The following is a 20,095-nucleotide window of genomic DNA, read 5'->3' on the forward strand; positions in this document are numbered from 1 at the left end:
CCTGTTCATGCAGAAGAGTTTGACTATATGACTTTTAAAGAACCCTTCCAAGTCAAATGGTTCTGTGATTAGTTTGGTCTATTTTAATTTATTCAGTTACAGGGTATTGCATTGTGTTGGGGAATCAGGAGGTAAATCTGGCTTAAGTCAGAAGAAGACCTGAGCACTGTGCTGCTGCATCTAGTGTTCAATCAAGCTTAAAACAAGCAAACACCTGTGCAGGGCATGAACTGAAGAAACATGCCTTGTAGGTTGATGCAAGAGTCTGTCTTGTTTTTCTAACCAGTCAAAGATCATTTGTCCAATTACAGTGGTATTAGCAATGAGAGTCCAAAGTTACTGCTTCTTCCTCATAGTAATACTGTTAAAAGTGATGTGCTTTCAAGTATTTACCCTTTTTGAACTCTGAAGGTGGTGGTGTCAGTCTTCCTTAAGAAAGGGTAGGAAAGGTTACAGTGTGTCAGCAATATCCTGAGCTCTCTGCTGGGAGAATTACGCTGATTTTATGAAAAAGATGTTCTTTCTACTTGCTGTAGCATTAAGTTGTAGCTACGTGGATAACATTTCTGACAAGTGCTACACATCTTTGCACAGTTACATGAATATCCAAATGTACTATACTTAGTGTATATCCACGTAATGGATAGTTTTTCTTTGCCCATTTTGGTAGCCCTAAAATTGGGTTGCATTCCTGTAATGGCTGTTAATGAACCTTTAGTGTAGTAAATCAGTGTTATTGAAGCAGTAGGTGCTATGCCACAGAATTACACAAATGTAAGCTAAAAATAAGCTAGATTAGAGGTTGTGCACTCATTATTGGAGAATTGCTGTTACAAAGAAACTAAAACTAAAAATGAGACTACGTATATGAAAATCAGGTATGTCTAGAAGAGTCCAGATGAAGCAAACTCAAGTTGTTTGGGTTCAGAGACTTTTTAAAGGGAGTTAATATAAAACCCGCTCTGTGCTGCTCTCTCTTGCAATACTGCCTTTGGCTATAGGGCTGCAATGTGACAGTTTAAGTCACATAGTTGAGTTGCTTTTTTGTCTTCTTTTTTTTTTTTGGTTTTTGTTTTTCAGAATGGTGTCCCTGAAGAACTAAATATACTTTAAATCCTACTGTTAATTCCTGTGGCCCTCACAGTGTTTCTATTGTGACTATTTGCCTTCTTGCCATCTTTCTGAAAACCTGACATGTTTCCGCTTATGATGTGCTATAAATTGCCAAATAACCTCTGAAGGCTGGAGCCATTTTAGCTTCCTCTTTTACTTTTATGGATATCTTTGCAGTGATTTTTTTTTTTCCTGCCTGCAGCATTTGTCTGTTATTGAGTGTTTTTGACAGTTGGCAGGCCGTGGCCTCATTAAAGGAAGAGACCATCTGATGTGGGTGCTACTGCAATTCATCTCTGGCAGCATCCAGAAGAACGCGCTGGCTGACTTCCTCCCCGTTATGAAGCTTTTTGACCTCCTTTATCCTGAGAAAGAAGTAAGTCTTCTCCTTGATTATTATTCAACATGACACCTTTGGACATAGATATTGGTATTGTTCTTCAGTTGGTGTTGCATCAATGTGAAGCAAAGTTGGAGGTGCATACAGTTAAATGAAAGATTTCCAGTACTTCCCAGCTATGTTTTTTCAATAACCACATATGGGCAGTGTTTTTTTTACTACAAAACAACAACAAATACAGCCAAAATCTTAAGTCATGTCTTCCCTAAGTTCTGTTTGACTAAGGTTTTGAGAATGTGCTTGTTAGAGCCCTGAGAATATATTATTAAGGAATAGTATACAGATTCATTGTTACATCTGTGAATACATTATCAGATAGTTTTAGGTGCGAGTAAAATGAACGAGACACTTTAAATTTGTTTAGTATTAATGACTGCCTAAAATTTTTTCTGTAGTCTTAAATCAGATCCTAGTGCTTGGTACGTTCCTCTAGAATGAAGGTTCTTGAGGTAGGGGAGAGTTAGAGGAAGTTGTTAAACCTCCACCACAGCAGTTCTGTCAGCAAGATATCCTCACTGTTTGCTTTTACAGCATCTTCTGTTTTGGGTCAGTAGATAAGGTAACACAAATGTGTGATGTACCAAACTGATAAGGTTGAGTGTACTATTTTTTTTTCCTTCTAGGAAGGTTTTTTTGACTGACAAATTCTGTACTACAATGTGTTGTGTGATCTCACAGGTGTTTCATTAGCACAAACTATAAGAAGAATGACCGGATTGGTTACCTTAACTGCAGTGATGGGCTTTGAGTTATGCTTTTTTTTCAAGTTTTCATGGGACTTTGTGAATACTGGCTATACTGGCTACATTGGTTTTCTGTATATTAATACATGCAATGTTATCACTTTGATTGTTTCCTTCTTCAGTGTATTCCTGTACCTGATATTAACAAACCCCAGTCCACTCATGCTTTTGCGATGACCTGTATTTGGATTCATCTGAATCGGAAGGCGCATAGCGACAACTCCAAGTTACAGATTCCCATTCCTCATTCTCTTAAGCATCACCATGAGTGAGTTATGTTGTTTTTTTGTTGTTACGTTCTGGTTTGTTTGTAGACAAAACAGAATAAGACTCAAGTCTATGTTCAGAAGGTATTGCTTGCTGAGATGTTGTGTAAGGGTTACTAAAGAATTGAAGCAGCTCTAAGATCTTGAAGTAAAAATACTACATAAAAAAATTGTTATTCCTTATTATACCTTAAAGGAAATTACATTACATCTAAAAAGGATAACTCTTAACTTATGGAGATTCAGAAAGAAAAGTGATTACTTCGTTTTATTGTGCTATGAGTAGGAAAGTGTGGTACACTATTTTTTTCTGTAGTAGTCATTTCTGAAGTGTATTTTCTTTCAGAAGTATTTCTCTGACAGAAGAAAATGCAGCTTGATCACATTTTTCTAAGCAGTGATTTGAGCTGTGGCAGATCTAGTTACTTGATGCAGTGAAGTTGATAAATATTTTTTCCTATTACCCTAAAATGGATTTTTTTTAACTGGAGTTATTGCAGTTCTAATCCTTGAATCATACGTGTACTTGTTTCTTTCTACTTAATGTTTAATCTGTTTTTGGTACTCTAGGTTTTTGCAACAGAGCTTAAGAAACAAAAGTTTACAGATGAATGACTACAAGATTGCCTTGTTGTGCAATGCTTACTCAACCAATTCAGAGTGTTTCACTTTACCAATGGGTGTACTGGTAGAGACTATTTACGGAAATGGCAACATGAGGATATCTCTTCCAGGAACTAATTGCATGGCGTCAGGGTCTATAACCCCGTTGCCAATGAACCTCTTGGACTCACTCACAGTTCATGCCAAAATGAGGTAGAGTATGCAGTTTGCTTTTTTTTTTTTAAAAAAAAAAAAGTAAATCCTTATGTAATTAATTTTCAGTATGGAAATATTCCCATGCTTGAAAATGCTATGTATAGATCTCCTGCTTTATATCATAAATGTGTAACTTGTATGTGTGTGTTTTTGACTGAAAAATATTTTCTCTTTCCTCAGTCTGATTCATAGCATAGCTACAAGGGTAATTAAGCTGGCTCATGCAAAATCTAGTGTGGCCTTGGCTCCAGCTCTTGTGGAAACCTACAGTCGTTTGTTGGTTTATATGGAAATAGAATCCTTGGGCATCAAAGGCTTTATCAGTAAGAAAAAAAAACTGTCTCCCCTCATCCCTTCCCCTCTCCTTTAGTTGGTAGCACATGCAAGCTGTTCTGTATTTAAAAAAAAATAGAAAAAAGAAAAAAAGAAGAAAAATCTTATGCAAAGGTTCTAAATTGGACAGAAATGATATTCAGTTTAACTCATTAAAATAATGCAGATGTCAGCTGTACACGTTCAGTCGGAAGATTGGGCTCTGTACGTGTATGGCATCGTAAAACACTGCTTGCATGTGCTCTTTGTAATTAATACAACACTCACAAATCAAATGTCTGATATGTAGCTCTCTATAACTGTCTATCCACTGTGGTATACCTTGTAGTTACATTTTGAAGCGTGATCTCTTGGAAAACGTATTTTATGAACTTTTTCATAAGGTCAGCTCCTGCCAACTGTGTTCAAATCTCATGCCTGGGGAATTCTGCATACTCTGCTAGAAATGTTTAGTTATCGAATGCATCACATCCAGCCTCACTACCGAGTCCAGCTCCTCAGCCATCTTCATTCCTTGGCTGCTGTGCCACAGAGAAATCAGAATCAGCTTCATCTGTGGTAAGTGATGTGTAGTTGCAATCACAGATTTTTTTCCTTCATTGTACATTGAAAGTTGTTTAAGAACTATACTATGTTTGAAACAGGATGCAAGTACCTCCCACTCTTAGTTCTATGACTGTGGTGTTTTGTGGAATCTCAGCAGGCTGTGTTTTGGAGCTACAATTAGATGTTAGTAGGAGTAGTCTGCCATTGCTTGCAGCAGTCTGTCTCAGACATGCCAGCAGTGTCACAGTCAAAAACAGTAACATGCATCAGCACCATCATGTCAAAAGATGTCAGAAAACTGTTGAGCTTCTTTCACTGGAGGAAAGGAGCCATGCTTGCTGCTTGTAGTCACAATGACTAGTTTGTCTGCTAGTGGGATTATGCTTGTTTATTCCTGTAGATGGTGTCCATTACAAGAGTTAAGCTGATTCCAGTCCATTTGGTAGTAACGTTAATTTTCATTCACATCAGAGAACTAACTTTACTCACCTTGGATCTATAAAAAAGTCAGTACAAAGCTGTGGGAACTCTGTGTGAGTTTTTGTGGAAAAAAGAACTTTGATGTGTCTTACATCAGTGTAAGTCGCACCTTAAAACAATAGCTAATCTGCATACAAGAAAGATGGAAGGACTGGTTCAAATTCTAGAGTCCATATGCAGCTAATTCTAGAGAAAAGTACAGTTTTTTGTTGTCTTATTTTTTTGAAAGGTTAAACTACAGACTGATACTCAGTTTGTATCCAGAATCCGGGTTTGTTTATTTCTAGTTGTTTTTTTTTAATTTACCAGATAATCTTTAAGGTTCCTTCCAACCCAATCTATTCTATGTTTTTTAAACTGGAAATCATGTTCTTTTTATTCACTATGTACTGTTTTGTATTGTTACTTTATGAAAGACAAGATTGTTACGTGAATCAGACAACTTAGGTGCACATAACGTATTGCTAGTTGGAGGTAAACTAATGCTTTGGCATTTCAGAGACGTGAGATTGTAAAAATCTCTTAAATTACTTCAAACTGCCTTGTGTGCAAAGCAATTCCAGTCAGAATGCCGTAAATTAAAGTGCTTTTCATCAAAAGCAGTGCTTCATTTCTTCACTAAGGATGATTTAGTGCTTTCTCTTTCAAGGTGGTATCTTTGCAATGTCCGTGCTTTAATCATGGTTGGGTTTTTTTGTTCTGTTCTAGCATGCATATGTTTATCCGTATATATTTGTTTAGTTGAAGGTGTTCTAAAGATAACAAAGGGGAGCTCTAAACTGGGGAAACTCCTGTCTCGTTTTCAAGGGCTCTGCACCTGAAATTTTCACTGAATCAACTTTTCAGTGCTTTATTTGAAAGAAAGTTGAGAACATCACTTACAAAACAAATGGTTCTGTATCATATGAAGCAGAAACTAAAAGAATATTTTTGAAATCTTAGAAGCAGTAGTATAAGTATTATTTACTAATTGGACTGTTTCCTTCTTTCAGTGTTGAGAGTACTGCTTTAAGGCTAATCACAGCTTTGGGCAGCTCCGAAGTCCAACCACAGTTTACACGATTCCTCAGTGATCCCAAAACAGTTCTGTCAGCAGAATCAGAGGAGCTCAACAGGGCTTTAATCTTAACTCTAGCAAGGGCAACACATGTGACAGGTAATAGCGGTGTGCTGAGATGACATCTTAACTGAAGACTGAAGTCAGACCACTTCTCTAAAATACCATTTAACATAAAATCCCAGAAATGATCCAGTCAAAATACATATCCCACAATTTTCTTGTTTTGAAAAATGTATAATTTGTGTTTATGCATTCTGATGTTACATTTAAGGAAAAAGCTATGAAAAGTCAGATGTTGTATAAAAAGTCAACTCTTGAACACAGATCTAGTGTTACCATCTTGTTCTCTTTATCCTGCTTTCAATTTCATTATTAAAGGTTTGGATTGATTACTGATATATGACATTAAAAAATAAAAATGCACTGTTAAGAGCAAGTATGTTACTCATGCAGAAATCATTTGCTTACCTTTAAGAAGTAGTAGCCAATAGTATAGCCAATAGTAGAGCCAGTAGTTTTTGATTTGGGGAGGGAAGAGGGAGAAGTTTTTCTTGTGTACCTTAATGTGTTAGGAATTTATAGTGACAGTGGGCAGTTCTTGTTAGCTTGGTGAGGGGTATTTTCTCTAGCTCCTTTGTTTATGGAAAAATATATTTTTAGTGTAGAGACTTGATGGAGAAAGAACAATTGATTTTAGAAAAACTGACGGAGGAAATCTTTATTTAAAGGGCTTCTCTGTTTTTAGTTTTTATACTTTTGATCAATATGTAATTTTAAACCAATATTGGAGGCTAGAAGGGAGCGAGTTTTGTGTTTGATTTCTTCAGCTTAATCATGCCCCATCCCTGGAGGCATTCAAGACCAGGCTGGCTGTGGCTCTGGGCAGCCTGGTCTAGTGGTTGGTGACCCTGCACGTAGCAGGGGGATTGGAGCTAGATGATCATTGTGGTCCTTCTCAACCCAGGCCATTCTATGATTCTATGAATTTAGAAAACTGCTAAGCAGTTTTTCAAAGCAATTCATAAGTAGAATCCAGCAATTTCACCATCATTAATTTCCTCAGGATTTTTAAAAATTTTAATTAGTTAATCTTCAGTAGCATGTCCTGCTGTTGTTAAAGAAAAGTCCTTTTGTACAACGGAGCCTTAATGCTTGTTGCTACAGAAGAAATAACAATAAGCAACGTTAGGATTGTTTTTACATGAAATTCTAATGTTGTCGATCCATTTCTTAGATTTTTTCACAGGCTCTGATTCAATTCAAGGAACTTGGTGCAAGGATATATTGCAGACTATCATGAGTTTTACTCCACATAACTGGGCGTCCCATACACTAAGCTGTTTTCCAGCTCCGTTACAGGTAATTGTTATGCTGATGATTTTATGTCTGGAAATACTCAGAACTTACTCTCTGAACAAGTTATTTTGCTTTTTACTAGTTGGTGAGATTCTTCTTCTGTCTGTCCTATGTTAAATCACTAAAAAAAACGTGCTTGTAACATTGATGTATCTCCAGAAATGAATTAGCTTTCCCTGGAGTATTCTAAGGCCAAGTTTGGGCAGCTGATAGTACTAGTGAAAGGTAAATCAGATCTTAAAAACTGTGTAAATAGTGACTGAAGAAGCATCTAATCTTGTGGCAGTTTGTCACGTGTTAATGACAAACAGTCAGCATGGTGTCAGGGTGAGGAAACAATCCTGTCCAGTGGATTTTTATTGTACAAGGAAGTAGAAACTTATAATGTGCAAAGTCAGGCTAAAGTTGGCCTGCTATACTTCTGTTTGAGGCTCTTGGTCACACTACATCTTACTTTTCTTCCAGGTATTCTTCAAACAGAATAATGTACCTCAGGAAAGCCGTTTTAACCTGAAGAAGAATGTGGAAGAAGAATATCGAAAGTGGAAGTCTATGACCAATGAAAATGAAATAATCACACGCTTTTCGGTGCAAGGTTCACCCCCACTTTTCCTTTGTCTCCTATGGAAGATGCTGTTAGAGACGGATCACATTAATCAAATTGGTTACAGGTGAGAATACAAAAGGTGCATTTTCAATGTTTGTGCAGCAGCATTTTCGGTTATGAGGATATAGTCCCTGTGCATTGGAGCTTAATTTGCACATACTTGTTAAAATTTGGGACATGGGGAACAAAGGAGTGGAGCCAGGTATTGGTGTAGCATCTAAGATTGATTGTACCTCCTGACTGATGAGTTTTTTGTTCGTTTTGTGCACAGTAGTCTGTAAGAGAGGTCTAGACGTGGATGTCAGGTGTTCACATTAAGCAGTTTACTTGTATCAAAGTGATGTTTCAGATGATCCAAAATAGTAAACAGAAAATGGTAATGCATTTATATACTTAGCCAATTAACACTATTAAAAGCCAAATGTATATGAGTAGTTAAATTAAGTTGAAAATTGCTATAGAAGTTGTCCTGCAATTTCTTTTTTGGTAGTTCTTAGAGATAACAGCATCAGCTGCAGTCACAAAAAGTAGATTATTTCTTTTCAGTCCTTGTTAGGTCTGTTGAAACAACAAGTATTCATAATAGCATATGCTACTCTTCTGTGCAGTCAAGGGATACCAGTATTTTAATGCTAATTTTGTATTTAAGTACTCAGTACAGACAAAATTGCATTGGGCTACTAGATATATAACTTCATAGATGATATGCATAAAAATACCTAATGAAAGTGTGTATTCTGAGCAGAATACTGTGGATCAGAATTGGTGAACCTGAAATGTTTCTTCTAATTAGTAACTTTGAACTTCCCTCGTTCTTTAAATGGGTCTTTTTTTGTTTGTTTTTAGTTTCTCTTCATGTAATAAGGTGAGGAGTGAACATCTGTATAAAACTCATTCATTCTTAGAAAATATATCAGATGAAAATGTATTAAAAGGAGTGTTACATTTGTTTATTTGCTTCTAAACATTCTTGTAAGAGAGACTAACTTTTTTTTTTCTTCTGTGATAGAGTATTAGAAAGAATTGGGGCCAGAGCTCTTGTGGCACACGTCAGGACATTTGCGGATTTCTTGGTGTATGAATTCTCTACCTCTGCAGGAGGTCAGCAGCTCAATAAGTGTATTGAGATTCTCAATGATATGGTGTGGAAATACAACATTGTAACACTGGACAGGTTGATACTTTGTTTGGTAAGTATAGTTTTGAAAGAGAGAAAGAATGAGAGCTTTTTCTGCATAGAGTTTGGTCCGTGCTGTCTGTGCCACTTTTGTGAGAGCAGTTTTTAAAATAAAGTGTATCAGTTTCAAATATTGACTATTTGATAAGTAAAATAATAAATTAGTTCTGTAAATAATGTAAACGTTGGTCTTGTAGTTACCTGAATCTATAGGGAAAGCCTTTTGTGGTTATTTAAAGGCAACCATTGAATTAGTATTATTGAACTTTATTTTCTTTATGCTATGGATCTTTGATCTCAGAGCTGTGCAGTTATTTCTGCATTTGGAAAAGACAGGAGCGTAATATGCCTTTGTTTGGAAACAAATGGAAAGCCCTGCACCTGTTAAAGTTATTGTCTTTTTGCTTGGAATTCAGCCTGTTTCATCAGAAAAATAGTGGAGAAATGGTGTTCTGTCTTTTCAGGTTATCTTGAAAATTAAAGAAAAGCAGAACTTAGCCAAAGGGAAATAAATTTTCCTTCAGTAATTATAATTGTACCAAGATGAGATTTTAAATTATAAAGCTGTTTGAGTTTTAATGGGACCTTCAAACTCAAATGCGAACGTGATAGAGTGGCTGGAAGTTTGAAGCAGTCTTAGCCAATTAATGATAATGAAGCTATTTTCAAGTAGAGAGTGGAGAGACAAAAGTGAAATAGAATTCTTGGGGAATATACTTTTACCAGGATTTTTTTGAGATTTTCTCTCTACAGAATAGAAAATGTGATTATTTGTCTCCGGTGTTGATAGAGCCTATCTATGTTCTGTCTTCACTCCAAAAATACAGTTGAGAGACTGTATTTTCAGTGTGAATTTGTGTGCAGATCTGCGTAATGTTCAGCTATACTGGCTTGCTAATGTCTAACGGTTCTTAAGCAGACAGCAGCATCAACTCTATAATTCCATGTTTTCTGATTCTTTTTGTTTGAAGGCTATGCGTAGTCATGAAGGAAATGAAGCTCAAGTCTGTTACTTCATTATTCAATTACTCTTACTCAAGCCTAATGATTTCAGAAACAGAGTGAGTGATTTTGTGAAGGAGAATTCTCCAGAGCATTGGCTGCAGAATGACTGGCATACTAAGCATATGAGTTATCACAAGGTATCAAAGCTAATAAAACCATTGTATTCTGATAGTTCCTGTAGAGTTCAGATCATCTAGAAAGTCTTTTTTTTTCTTGAAAATTACAAGACAGTTCTTGTAGATTCTTGGTGCTCCTTAAGTAGCAATTTGTTCGGGCTATTATTTTTTTAATATAAAAAAGCAATGCTATGTTTATGTAATTGTGTTCAAATTATAATGCAGTAATATCCAAAGATAGAAGCATCTGAAGGGCTGATTAGAAACCCTTGTTCATCTAAATCCAATCATTTTAAAACTTTGTTTTACTGAGATTCATTTAGGATGGAGTTCTTGTGCACCAGGGAAAAGTTATATTTCCTTCTGTTGTTTTATGACTAATACAGCAGTTAAACCTACATTTTTCTCCTAAAAAAAAGTTTCTTCCATCTCCTGTGTGAGAAGAATACAATATCCAGACACATCAGGGAAGAGAATTGCTGAGATTTTAATGTTTTTGTAAACATACTGGCTTCTGCTGGCTGAAAAGTGATGTATGATGGAGTGTTCTATCAAAGGATACATAAATGCTGAATCAAAATAGGTACAACTAAAGTCCCATGCAACTAAGCAGATACAGTTCTGATCCAGGAGCCTTTTGGTCCCCATTTGCTTCTGCACTGAAAGTGCAGTGTCTTCACTTTCTGAAAGTGAATATGTAGTTGAAGACCAAATTATATTAATCTGGGAAGTGCTCTGACATAGCTGTAATGTTGCTAGACTCAGTCTGGCATGTGGAAATCTCAGTCACAGGTAAAAACCATGCGCATGTTTCAGCTGTACTCATCTGGTATTTGAGTACGTTCCAGTTCTTTCCGAGGGAGTAATTACATATTATTTCTAGTGCTCTGACTTAGCACATAATGCAGAAGCTTTCAGTGGTGTTAATTTGCTCTAGATTTCCTCTGAAAACACTTGACAAGGGACACATAGTGACTAGTTTCTTTTTAGCTTTGTCTCGGTTTACTTATTGCTCCCTTATGCCCCGTTGATGGTGAAACTTCTGATTTTTTTTTTTTTTTCAGAATATGTATCTTCTGGTCATAACCACTGCATGATTTCATTCAAAAGATAATTTTTCTTCAATAAGCTTTGCATTAATAACTACTTATTGCGGTTATAAATGATAATGAGGGTTGTGAAGTGTCTTTTAAAGCAATGTAGGTGCTGAATATTTAATACAGTGCTTTTAAAGAAATAGCTCTTAAGCTTGTTTGGTTTCTTTCCCTCCAGAAATATCCTGAAAAGTTGTATTTTGAGGGCTTGGCAGAGCAAGTCAATCCCCCAGTTCAGATCCAGCCCCAGTATCTTCCAATTTATTTTGGAAATGTATGCCTACGATTTCTGCCAGTGTTTGACATCGTAATCCATAGATTTCTGGAACTGCTTCCAGTGTCTAAGTCACTAGAAACTTTACTGGATCATCTGGGAGGCTTATACAAATTCCATGGTAAGTTACCTGTGATTGCAGGCTCTTATTCCTACTGTGGTGATGCTGTTGTCCTTCATCTCCTTCATTCGTAATAATCTGCTAACACAGTGATGTTTAATCCATTAATATTCTATGAACTGTGTGTGCATTTCCACAAAAAATACAATATGTGCTTAGTGTATTTCAGCCTACAAATGATGAACATGCTTTTATTCAGGTAGCTTTTGTAGGTCTATGCTTGCTTCATACCTTTCCCTTTCACCCCCCATAGCAGTGAATACTTGGTTTAGGGGATTTACTTATGAATAGATTACTAATAGTTCATGTGATGATATTGACTTTGCCTGACTTCTGCCTGTCTCCATGCGTTCAAGCATAAGTGCAAGACAAAAGGAAGTCAATACTACTTCTCTGAAAGGGTGGTCAGGCACTGGAATGGGCTGCCCAGAGAGGTGGTGAAGTCACCGAGCCTGGTGGTGTTCAAAGAGCGTTTGGATGTTGTGTTGAGGGACACGGTTTAGTGAGAGCCATTGGTGGTGGGTGAATGGTTGGACTGGGTGATCCTGTGGGTCTTTTCCAACCTTAGCGATTCTGTGATTCAGTGCTGTATAATGACACAAAGAACGTGAATCTGTTCCATGCGTGCTGTTTTTAAGTATATGCAATTTAGTCTTGCCCAGCTCTTACTTGAAATTTCATTCTTGCCATCGGAAGTGTAATAATGATGCTAAGAGAGATTTCTGTTCACTTTGTTGTTTTCTTCTTGGCAGACCGTCCAGTGACATACTTGTACAACACTCTTCACTATTATGAGAGACATCTGAGGGAGCGCACAAACCTCAAGAGGAAGCTTGTTCATGCCATCATTGGCTCTCTCAAAGATAATCGCCCACTGGGCTGGTGTCTAAGTGATACTTATCTCAAATGTGCTATGAATGCCAGAGAAGATAATCCGTGGGTTCCTGATGACACTTACTATTGCAAACTCATTGGAAGACTAGTAGACAATATCCTTCTTAGTGTGCACTGAGCTGTACCAATGTCTTTTAGCTTTGTTTTATCAAAATGTTCAGTTTTCATCTGTTAGCCTATTTTGAGTTTGTTTTTAGAGGTGTGAAGAATGTCAAAGCAGTAAACCAATTAAGCAGATATAAAATTGGCTGGAGGTGATTTAAAATAAATAAGAGAGGTCAGTTATCCTATTCATTTAACAGTACAGAGCTATTCCTTCCAATTACAGAAATTGTTTAGAAGTGAGATCAAAGTTGTAATGTCTCTCTTTATTTCTTTATTATTTTACACAACTGTGCTCTCCTAGCAGAAACATCTTGAAGCATATGGTGAAAACGAAGTACAGTACAGCTTTGTAAACATATCAATACTTACTCCATTGTTTCTAGATAAAAATGCTGTTATTTATGCGTTCTGAAATGAAGCTCAATTCCCACACAAAGTAAGTTTGGCATAAAACATAATGAAAATAAACGTAGAACATACAATTACTTTTCTCTAGTGCCATTACCAGTATTACAAAGGAAAAATAATAAGTTTTAAGATTGTGTATAGCTAACAGTATATAGGTGAGGGTCGATATACATTATGTTGAGAATGAACATGTGAACAACTGCTGAGAATGTTTTTAGGACAGAATGATACCTTTAACACAAACCTAGATGTTCTTAATTGTTGCTTCTTATTTTTTACATTTGTGACTACAGCTGATCTAAAATACTGTGGAAATAATTGGTGAGCCTATGCAGCTGTGTTGTAGAGTAGCACCAGTGGAGTCTCTCTGGAAGCCTTCTCTCTTAGGATTAGCTTTATGAGAGTTGGCTAATTTTCTGCATTTTATATCTTTGCTCATCTTCCCAAATGGCCTTTTTCTAATGTGTAGTTTGGAATGTTTATTAGATCTATATAAAGAAAATTAAAATTATGTAAAACACTGCTTTTATGCAAATGTCAACAGTGTTAGATCTTTTCAATATGTAGCTCTAATGAACTATTCTTCCTTGTGAAAGTATTTTCAGAGACTGAGCAGGTGCTCACTTTGCATAAACCATCACTGTAGAATTCTAGATCTTTTCTGAAGCAAATTAAAGGTTTCAGACTGCAGAACAGAAAATTCTTGTTAATTTCATCTTGTCTTGGAAGGAGGTGCTGAATGAGATGGTTGATGTTTTTTCTTCCACCACTTCATTGGGGAAATTTATCCTCTGCATGACCTTCTGTGTGTGAGTCTACACTTATGCATTATACACATGTATGTATAACTGTATTTATGCAGGGCTTTAAGTGGCTTATATTCATGCTCATGTCCATATGTCTGATTTTTCAGCTGTGTCTATTTTACACATTCTTAGCAGTTTCTTTCAGTTCAGTTTTGTCTATGTGGCGTACACATACAGTGTTAAGCAATGTGCTGTGTAAACTAGTCCTTGTTGGGGAGCTTTTTTTCCTTAATCACTGTCACCTATGGCAGGCAAATCACCTGGTCCATTTCCAAATTGTGACTGGAGATTCAATGAGTTTCCTAACCCAGCTGCCCACGCTCTTCATGTTACCTGTGTTGAGCTCATGGCACTGGCAGTTCCAGGAACAGATGTGGGCAATGCGCTACTGAACGTTGTGCTGAAGAGGTATGTTGGCTCTCTGAAAATGTTTTCTACAATTTATAATATATGATTGAAGGTTGCTAAGGTAGTTTGCAGTATTCATTTTCTTAAGGTTTTGTAACATTTAAATTAATTAAAACTTTCACTATTTGCATTTAAGTCTTTTTGGACAGTTTTCCATTGGGTTCAGTAGCACAAGGCTGGAAAGTCTTGTCCTTTCAGCTGGAGTGAAAGGAGAAATTCCATCAGTTAATACACAGAGAAGGAGGCAGAAACCATTAGTAGGACTCTGAATCCTGTGTGCTAAATTAGAGATACTTTGAAACAGAACAAAGTTGCAAGGCCAACATTCTCTCAGGATGCCTTAAGTTTGACCCGTAGTTCTATTATTGATTCCTTGCTGAACTGAAGTGAAAAGAAGGACCTAGTATTCTTGCAAAGATGACTCAAATGTCATTTTTGATCAGTAGGGACAAACTGAAATGATTTTGTTTTCAGCCTTATTCAGCTTGGTAATATATTATTGTTAGCTTTGTGGCATGTGGTGAGAATAAGTAAATAAAGGGACAAGCAGCTATTATGCACTTGAGCTTGTTTGGTAGCAGTCATAGTTTGATTACACCCTTTGAGAAAAACATGCTTCTAAAACAAAATCATGTTGGACTAAGATTTTTCAAGCCACGTCATAGTGGTACTTATGCTGACTGTAGTGTCTCCTGAATAGCTACATATGTTTGTATAGTTCTGTAAACTTCTTGAGAAATACTCTTTGTGTAAATACACCTTGTTGTAGGCACGTTGAAAGCACAAATTGCAGTTGTGGATTTCAGAGCTCGGGTTTTCTTTTTTTCCTACCTGTAGTCAGCCCCTGGTGCCAAGAGAGAATATCACAGCTTGGATGAATGCTATTGGACTAATTATCACAGCCTTACCAGTAAGTCAATATGTGTATCTTAAAATAAAATATCTTCTTCCACAGAAAGATTATTGACTTTCTGGAATACTTTTCAAAACTTTTTTCAGTTTGCAATGTGAAGGCAGCATCTACAGATTCCTCAGAGGGCCATTCTGAAGGCTACTTGCATGCTAGAAAAATACCTTTTTCTACTTCTGCAGCATGGAAGAAGTGATGAAGCTTTCTGCTTTTCTGTTTGTTTTCAGGCTAGGATGAAAAGGAGTGAATCACTCCTATTTAAAAATGTTGTTAAATTCCACATATGTAGTATTAATTATGAACTAGAACTACAAACTCAAAATTTTCTAGAAGGCTTCTGATGCAAATCTAATTGTCTTAACACATGCACATCCTTTATCTGAATGTGTTTATATCATTCTCTCAACTTCTTGAGAAATATTCTTACACTATGTAAATATACCTAAGGCTGTAAAAGCAACTGCATGCAGTATTAGTGATCATGTTTTGGTAGATGTTTTGATCTTCTGAATGGAATGACCAGGAAAATAAATAGTTTTATTTTCTTTCTCGTTGCTTATATGTGCAACAGTTTCCTTGTGACCTTCCTCTTTCAGAGTGGTTTCTTTGTTTGGAATAAAACAACAACATGGATTTTGTCCTCATTATTTTTGATCCACGGATTTCTCTGGAGTGTTTTCCTTGAACCTTTGTTTTTATTCTCTGACATTTGTACCTTTCTTTTTGTTTTCATGTTGGATTTTTTGGTTGGTCTGCTTGTACTCAGAAAATTGTTGTTCTCTTTCCACTAAGGTTTTCAACATCTGCTCTGTTCTTTTTGGTGTCTTTTACAATAGCTCTCTAAATAATTAAAGTAATGAAATATGTCATGATAACGTTATGCCCTTGAGTGTACCACATCCACGGACATGGATGTGTTTGTTTTGTAGTATGCATCTTAATTTTCAGGTTCATCAAACAGGTATATGAACTTCCATCTAGTTGAAAACATCTTAAAAATATTATAATGCTTCTCATCCTTTCTCTGCTGTTGTCTTGAATGTTCTTTTCAGAAGGAATTCATACTCTTTGTTTTTCCAGGAGCCATACTGGATTGTTCTCCATGATCACATTGTGAGTGTTATCAATAGTCCCAGCTTGACTTCAGAGACAGAGTGGGTTGGTTACCCTTTCCAGCTGTTTGACTTCACGGCATGTCATCAGTCTTACTCTGAGATGAGTTGTAGCTACACTCTGGCTTTGGCACATGCTGTTTGGCATCATTCTAGCATTGGACAGCTTTCTCTCATTCCCAAGTAGGTGTAATGACATTTGATGATTTGTCTTCAATTTTATGTGTATGTTGTGTAATAGCAAAGCTATTTTGCAGCAAATATGTAGGGAGTTGCACCAAAACCCTCTCAATAAATCACAAGTCCTTTTCCAGCTCCCTTTTTCCCCCAGCATGACTCTTATTAGCTGTAAGATTCAAAGCTCTCATCTACAGTGTAACTGCCTTTCACGACTGCCTTTAAAAAATTTTTTTTATTAGTTTTATGCTCGTTTTTGTTCATTTAAACTTTTTCTAAAAATGCTGATTGTGGTATAGTTATAAGGTGTTAGCTATGGTCAGTGTGTCTTTAATTCTGGAAAGTACCCTGTAGCTGCTCAGTGAGATGCTTTGACTGAAAGACACAGTAGTGGCCCACTTAGTCATTATGGCAAGTGAAAAGTACCACTGCATTAAAAAAAAAATACTGATTTGACTTTCCACAGTGCTGTGTTAATGGTAAGACTAAAAGCTATCATTTGCTAATACCAAGTTTTAACATACTTGGCAAAAGTGAAGGTGGTGTGATGAATTCCTGTCAATTAGTCGTGACCATTGATTTCAAGGTCATGTTAAAACTTCAGAGGACAGCTTTTCCACTGTACATAGCATTCTACTGAGCTTAGGTGGGATTGCTTTTCTTATTGAGACTTCTTGTTCTAGTTAAGAATGCCTAGAAGTGTTGTAGAGCTTCACTGAAACAGCTAATATTTTCAAAACACGATTGTAATTTCTAAAATGAAGGCCCAGATCCATCAGAGATAATCTGATGCTTTAGTTGAATTTTGGGCAAGAGGAGGAAAAAAAGTCAGGTTGAAGTAATAAGTACCTTTGAAATATTACAGGTTCCTCACAGAAGTGTTGATACCCATAGTGAAAACAGAGTTCCAGTTGCTTTATGTTTACCACCTTGTTGGTCCTTTTCTACAGCGGTTCCAGCAGGAGAGGACACGATGTATGATAGAGGTAAAGTGTAGCTCTTGGATCACTTTATACAATGTCTATTATTTTTGCACTGCAATTGTATTATAAAATAAAGTCTGACAGAGATCTGTCGTAAACATTTGGAATTCTATACAAATAAAACTGTGCTTTTAAAAGCAAGCACATTCTAGATAAAAGGTAAACACAGTAGACATCTCTTTAGAAAAAATTGTGCTAAACCATTCATACTTAAACTCTACTTTTGTATATTTTGTAGGCTTTTACTCAAAGCATTCCTTCAGTCGGTGGTGTTTAACTATTGCTTACATACCATATACCCAAGTATCATCACTTAGGAAAAAAAGAATCATTTGGTTAACCATAATGGGATTGGTTAGACTTGCTCATTTGTCCGTTTGTCCTCGAAAGAAAGTAAACAGTTAGGAAACACAGATACTTTAAAAGCAGTATATGTTTATTAAGTTGTATAACTGTTTCCACTGTAAAGCACGTTGAAATGTTTTTTTTTTTTTTTTTTGTGGTTTTATGTCTTTGGAGACAGATTGGAGTGGCATTTTATGAAATGCTCCTGAATGCTGATCAATACAGCTCACATCTGAACTACATGGATCCTATATGTGACTTCCTGTATCACATGAAATATATGTTTACAGGTGACAGTGTGAAAGACCAAGTAAGCAAATCAGTTATCTTCCCTTATAGAAAATTAACCTTTTTACGAATGATTTTCATCTGTAGCAGTAAAACAAAAAGCTTAATTTTGGATTACTCTCTTTGTATACAAACTGGGGAGTTGGTACACTTTTATGCAGTTACAATCTTTAGCTGCATTAGGCTTAGTATCTCAGATCTCTGGGTTATTTTCTGTAGTGTGAAGCTTAAGATGCAGCTTGAAGGTTCTTGAGGTCCTGTTACTGTGAAGCTTAAGATGCAGCTTGAAGGTTCTTGAGGTCCTGTTACTAAAGCAGCCACTAGGCGAAGTGGTATAAAAATTTGAATATTTGATGATTTATTTCAAGTTCTTCCTTAGTTTCTGTTTCACTTAATGTAGCTTGACTTGTGACAAAAGCAAGAATGTGTCTATAGTTGGTTTTAAAAAAAAATAAATAAATCTCCTCATTAATTTTGTAATATGATGAACTTTCTAGAGGTGTAAACTGTGTTAATCGCTCTGCAGAGCTTTGTTATAGTACTGTTAGACCAAGCTGGGGGGCAGGGTTAAGGGTAGTTATCACAAGAGGTTCATAACTTTACGTGATGAATAGAATGTTAATGTAAATACTGCAATCTTTTTTCATTGTGCATCTTTAATGGTTGTATCAGTGGTAATGTGTCCAGATTCTACTGATGTACTAAATGTGTTTCTGTCTTGCTTTATTATTTACTGTTGTTCTCTTTTACAGGTTGAGAAAATAATTTGTAATTTAAGACCAGCTTTGAAACTTAGGTTACGTTTCATAACGCACATCAGCAAAATGGAGCCAGCGGGCGTTCCACAGCAACCTCTCAGTAATGGGTCACCAGCACAACAAGCTAGCCAAGTGCCTGTTAATGTTGCTCTGCCAGTAACACAGTGAAATGAAGTGATAGACTGGCCTTGATGTGAAGGCAGCCTTCAAGGTGAAATGTCGTCTGAACTGAAACGTGGTATGCTGTATAAAAGGAAAGAGGACTACATACAGATCTGTGCTTCGTTTTCTTTTGCACAGTGAAGCTAATTGTATGCATGCCAATCTTCCTGACTATTTATATCAGACACTAAATGAGGTATATGTTGCCTTCTTTGAAAGCACTGATTAAAGTTTCTCTGCAAGCAAGTATGCGGACTTCTGAAGAGTTTACAGCATTCCTGTTCCCTACCCTGATTTAAGTCATCTGGATTTTTCCTTCCTTCTGTCTCTGAAATGAAAGGACACTCAGTGTATGTAGCCTGGTTTAAAAAAACCAAACAAAACTTTTCTTACATTTGGCTTCTGCATCTTAGAAACTTGTATTTTTTTGTCCAACGGAAGAATTTTTTTATCATCATTTGGGCAGGTAAATTAAACCGTTATGTGGGAAATCTCCTACACAAAAAGATTGCATCAATTGCACTGCATTGTAACATCTTCCTGGAGATTGAGAGTGAGCTTTTGAAAATAACTGTAACTTTCATGTGTACAGTTTACATTTGAGATGTGGGTGGTGGCTTTGATCTAGCATCAATTCCTAGACTGGTGTAGGTTTTCCAGAGGCTCTCTGTGTTTACTGGAAGCGTGCGTGCTCTGTTAAAGCTATGCTGTTTGACATTTTACCTTTCCATTTGGGAAATGCTGTAATTTTTATCAGGTCACATAAATTTCCATGATATCTTATATTTTAGATTTGTATATTCTACTTTCTTTATCTGTGTACTGTGGTCAGCAGGTTTTGGTAATAGAGTTGAAATACTTAATGTTTTGTAAATATTCATCTTGTTTGACAAACTTTTTAAATTAAAAAAACAAAAAGCTTTAAAGACTGTAGTAGTAGTATTAAGCTTATTTATTTTCTGTACACTTTTGTGTTTAAAAATAAGGATTTACCATAGCAAGTGCTTCTCAGGCAGACCTTAGAAGTGAGAAGTGTCATTGTGGCGTTGCAAGCTTCTGTCAGCAGTGAAACTCTTAACGTTTGTTCTCTTCCTAAACAATCTTTGGGGCATACAGCCAGAAATGTGAGTAAATGAAATGTAAATCAGTAAATGAGAGTTACTTCTGCTCTTCTTACATATGTCAGAAGGACAGAGAGCTGTTGGAGAGGGCCCAGAGGAGGGCCACAA

General features: G+C 36.4%; 1 protein-coding gene across 1 annotated transcript in view; it reads left to right on the forward strand.

Annotated features, from left to right (window-relative positions):
* The window catches only part of MED23 (mediator complex subunit 23), a 34,863-nt gene extending 15,064 nt beyond the window's left edge, over positions 1-19,799 (forward strand). The window contains exons 12-29 of the mRNA NM_001389486.3: positions 1,346-1,489; positions 2,379-2,524; positions 3,093-3,338; positions 3,522-3,664; positions 4,058-4,232; positions 5,693-5,856; positions 6,995-7,119; positions 7,582-7,787; positions 8,733-8,913; positions 9,872-10,042; positions 11,294-11,510; positions 12,263-12,499; positions 13,966-14,131; positions 14,969-15,041; positions 16,122-16,336; positions 17,196-17,316; positions 17,837-17,968; positions 18,699-19,799. Coding sequence (NP_001376415.3) covers positions 1,346-1,489; positions 2,379-2,524; positions 3,093-3,338; positions 3,522-3,664; positions 4,058-4,232; positions 5,693-5,856; positions 6,995-7,119; positions 7,582-7,787; positions 8,733-8,913; positions 9,872-10,042; positions 11,294-11,510; positions 12,263-12,499; positions 13,966-14,131; positions 14,969-15,041; positions 16,122-16,336; positions 17,196-17,316; positions 17,837-17,968; positions 18,699-18,872 — 3,036 coding nt within the window. The 3' untranslated portion in view covers positions 18,873-19,799. The remainder of the gene's footprint in view (positions 1-1,345; positions 1,490-2,378; positions 2,525-3,092; positions 3,339-3,521; positions 3,665-4,057; positions 4,233-5,692; positions 5,857-6,994; positions 7,120-7,581; positions 7,788-8,732; positions 8,914-9,871; positions 10,043-11,293; positions 11,511-12,262; positions 12,500-13,965; positions 14,132-14,968; positions 15,042-16,121; positions 16,337-17,195; positions 17,317-17,836; positions 17,969-18,698) is intronic.
* The last annotated feature ends 296 nt before the right edge of the window (positions 19,800-20,095 follow it).

The sequence above is a fragment of the Gallus gallus genome, chromosome 3, assembly GCF_016699485.2.
Source record: "Gallus gallus isolate bGalGal1 chromosome 3, bGalGal1.mat.broiler.GRCg7b, whole genome shotgun sequence".
NCBI classification, from domain to species: Eukaryota; Metazoa; Chordata; class Aves; order Galliformes; family Phasianidae; genus Gallus; species Gallus gallus.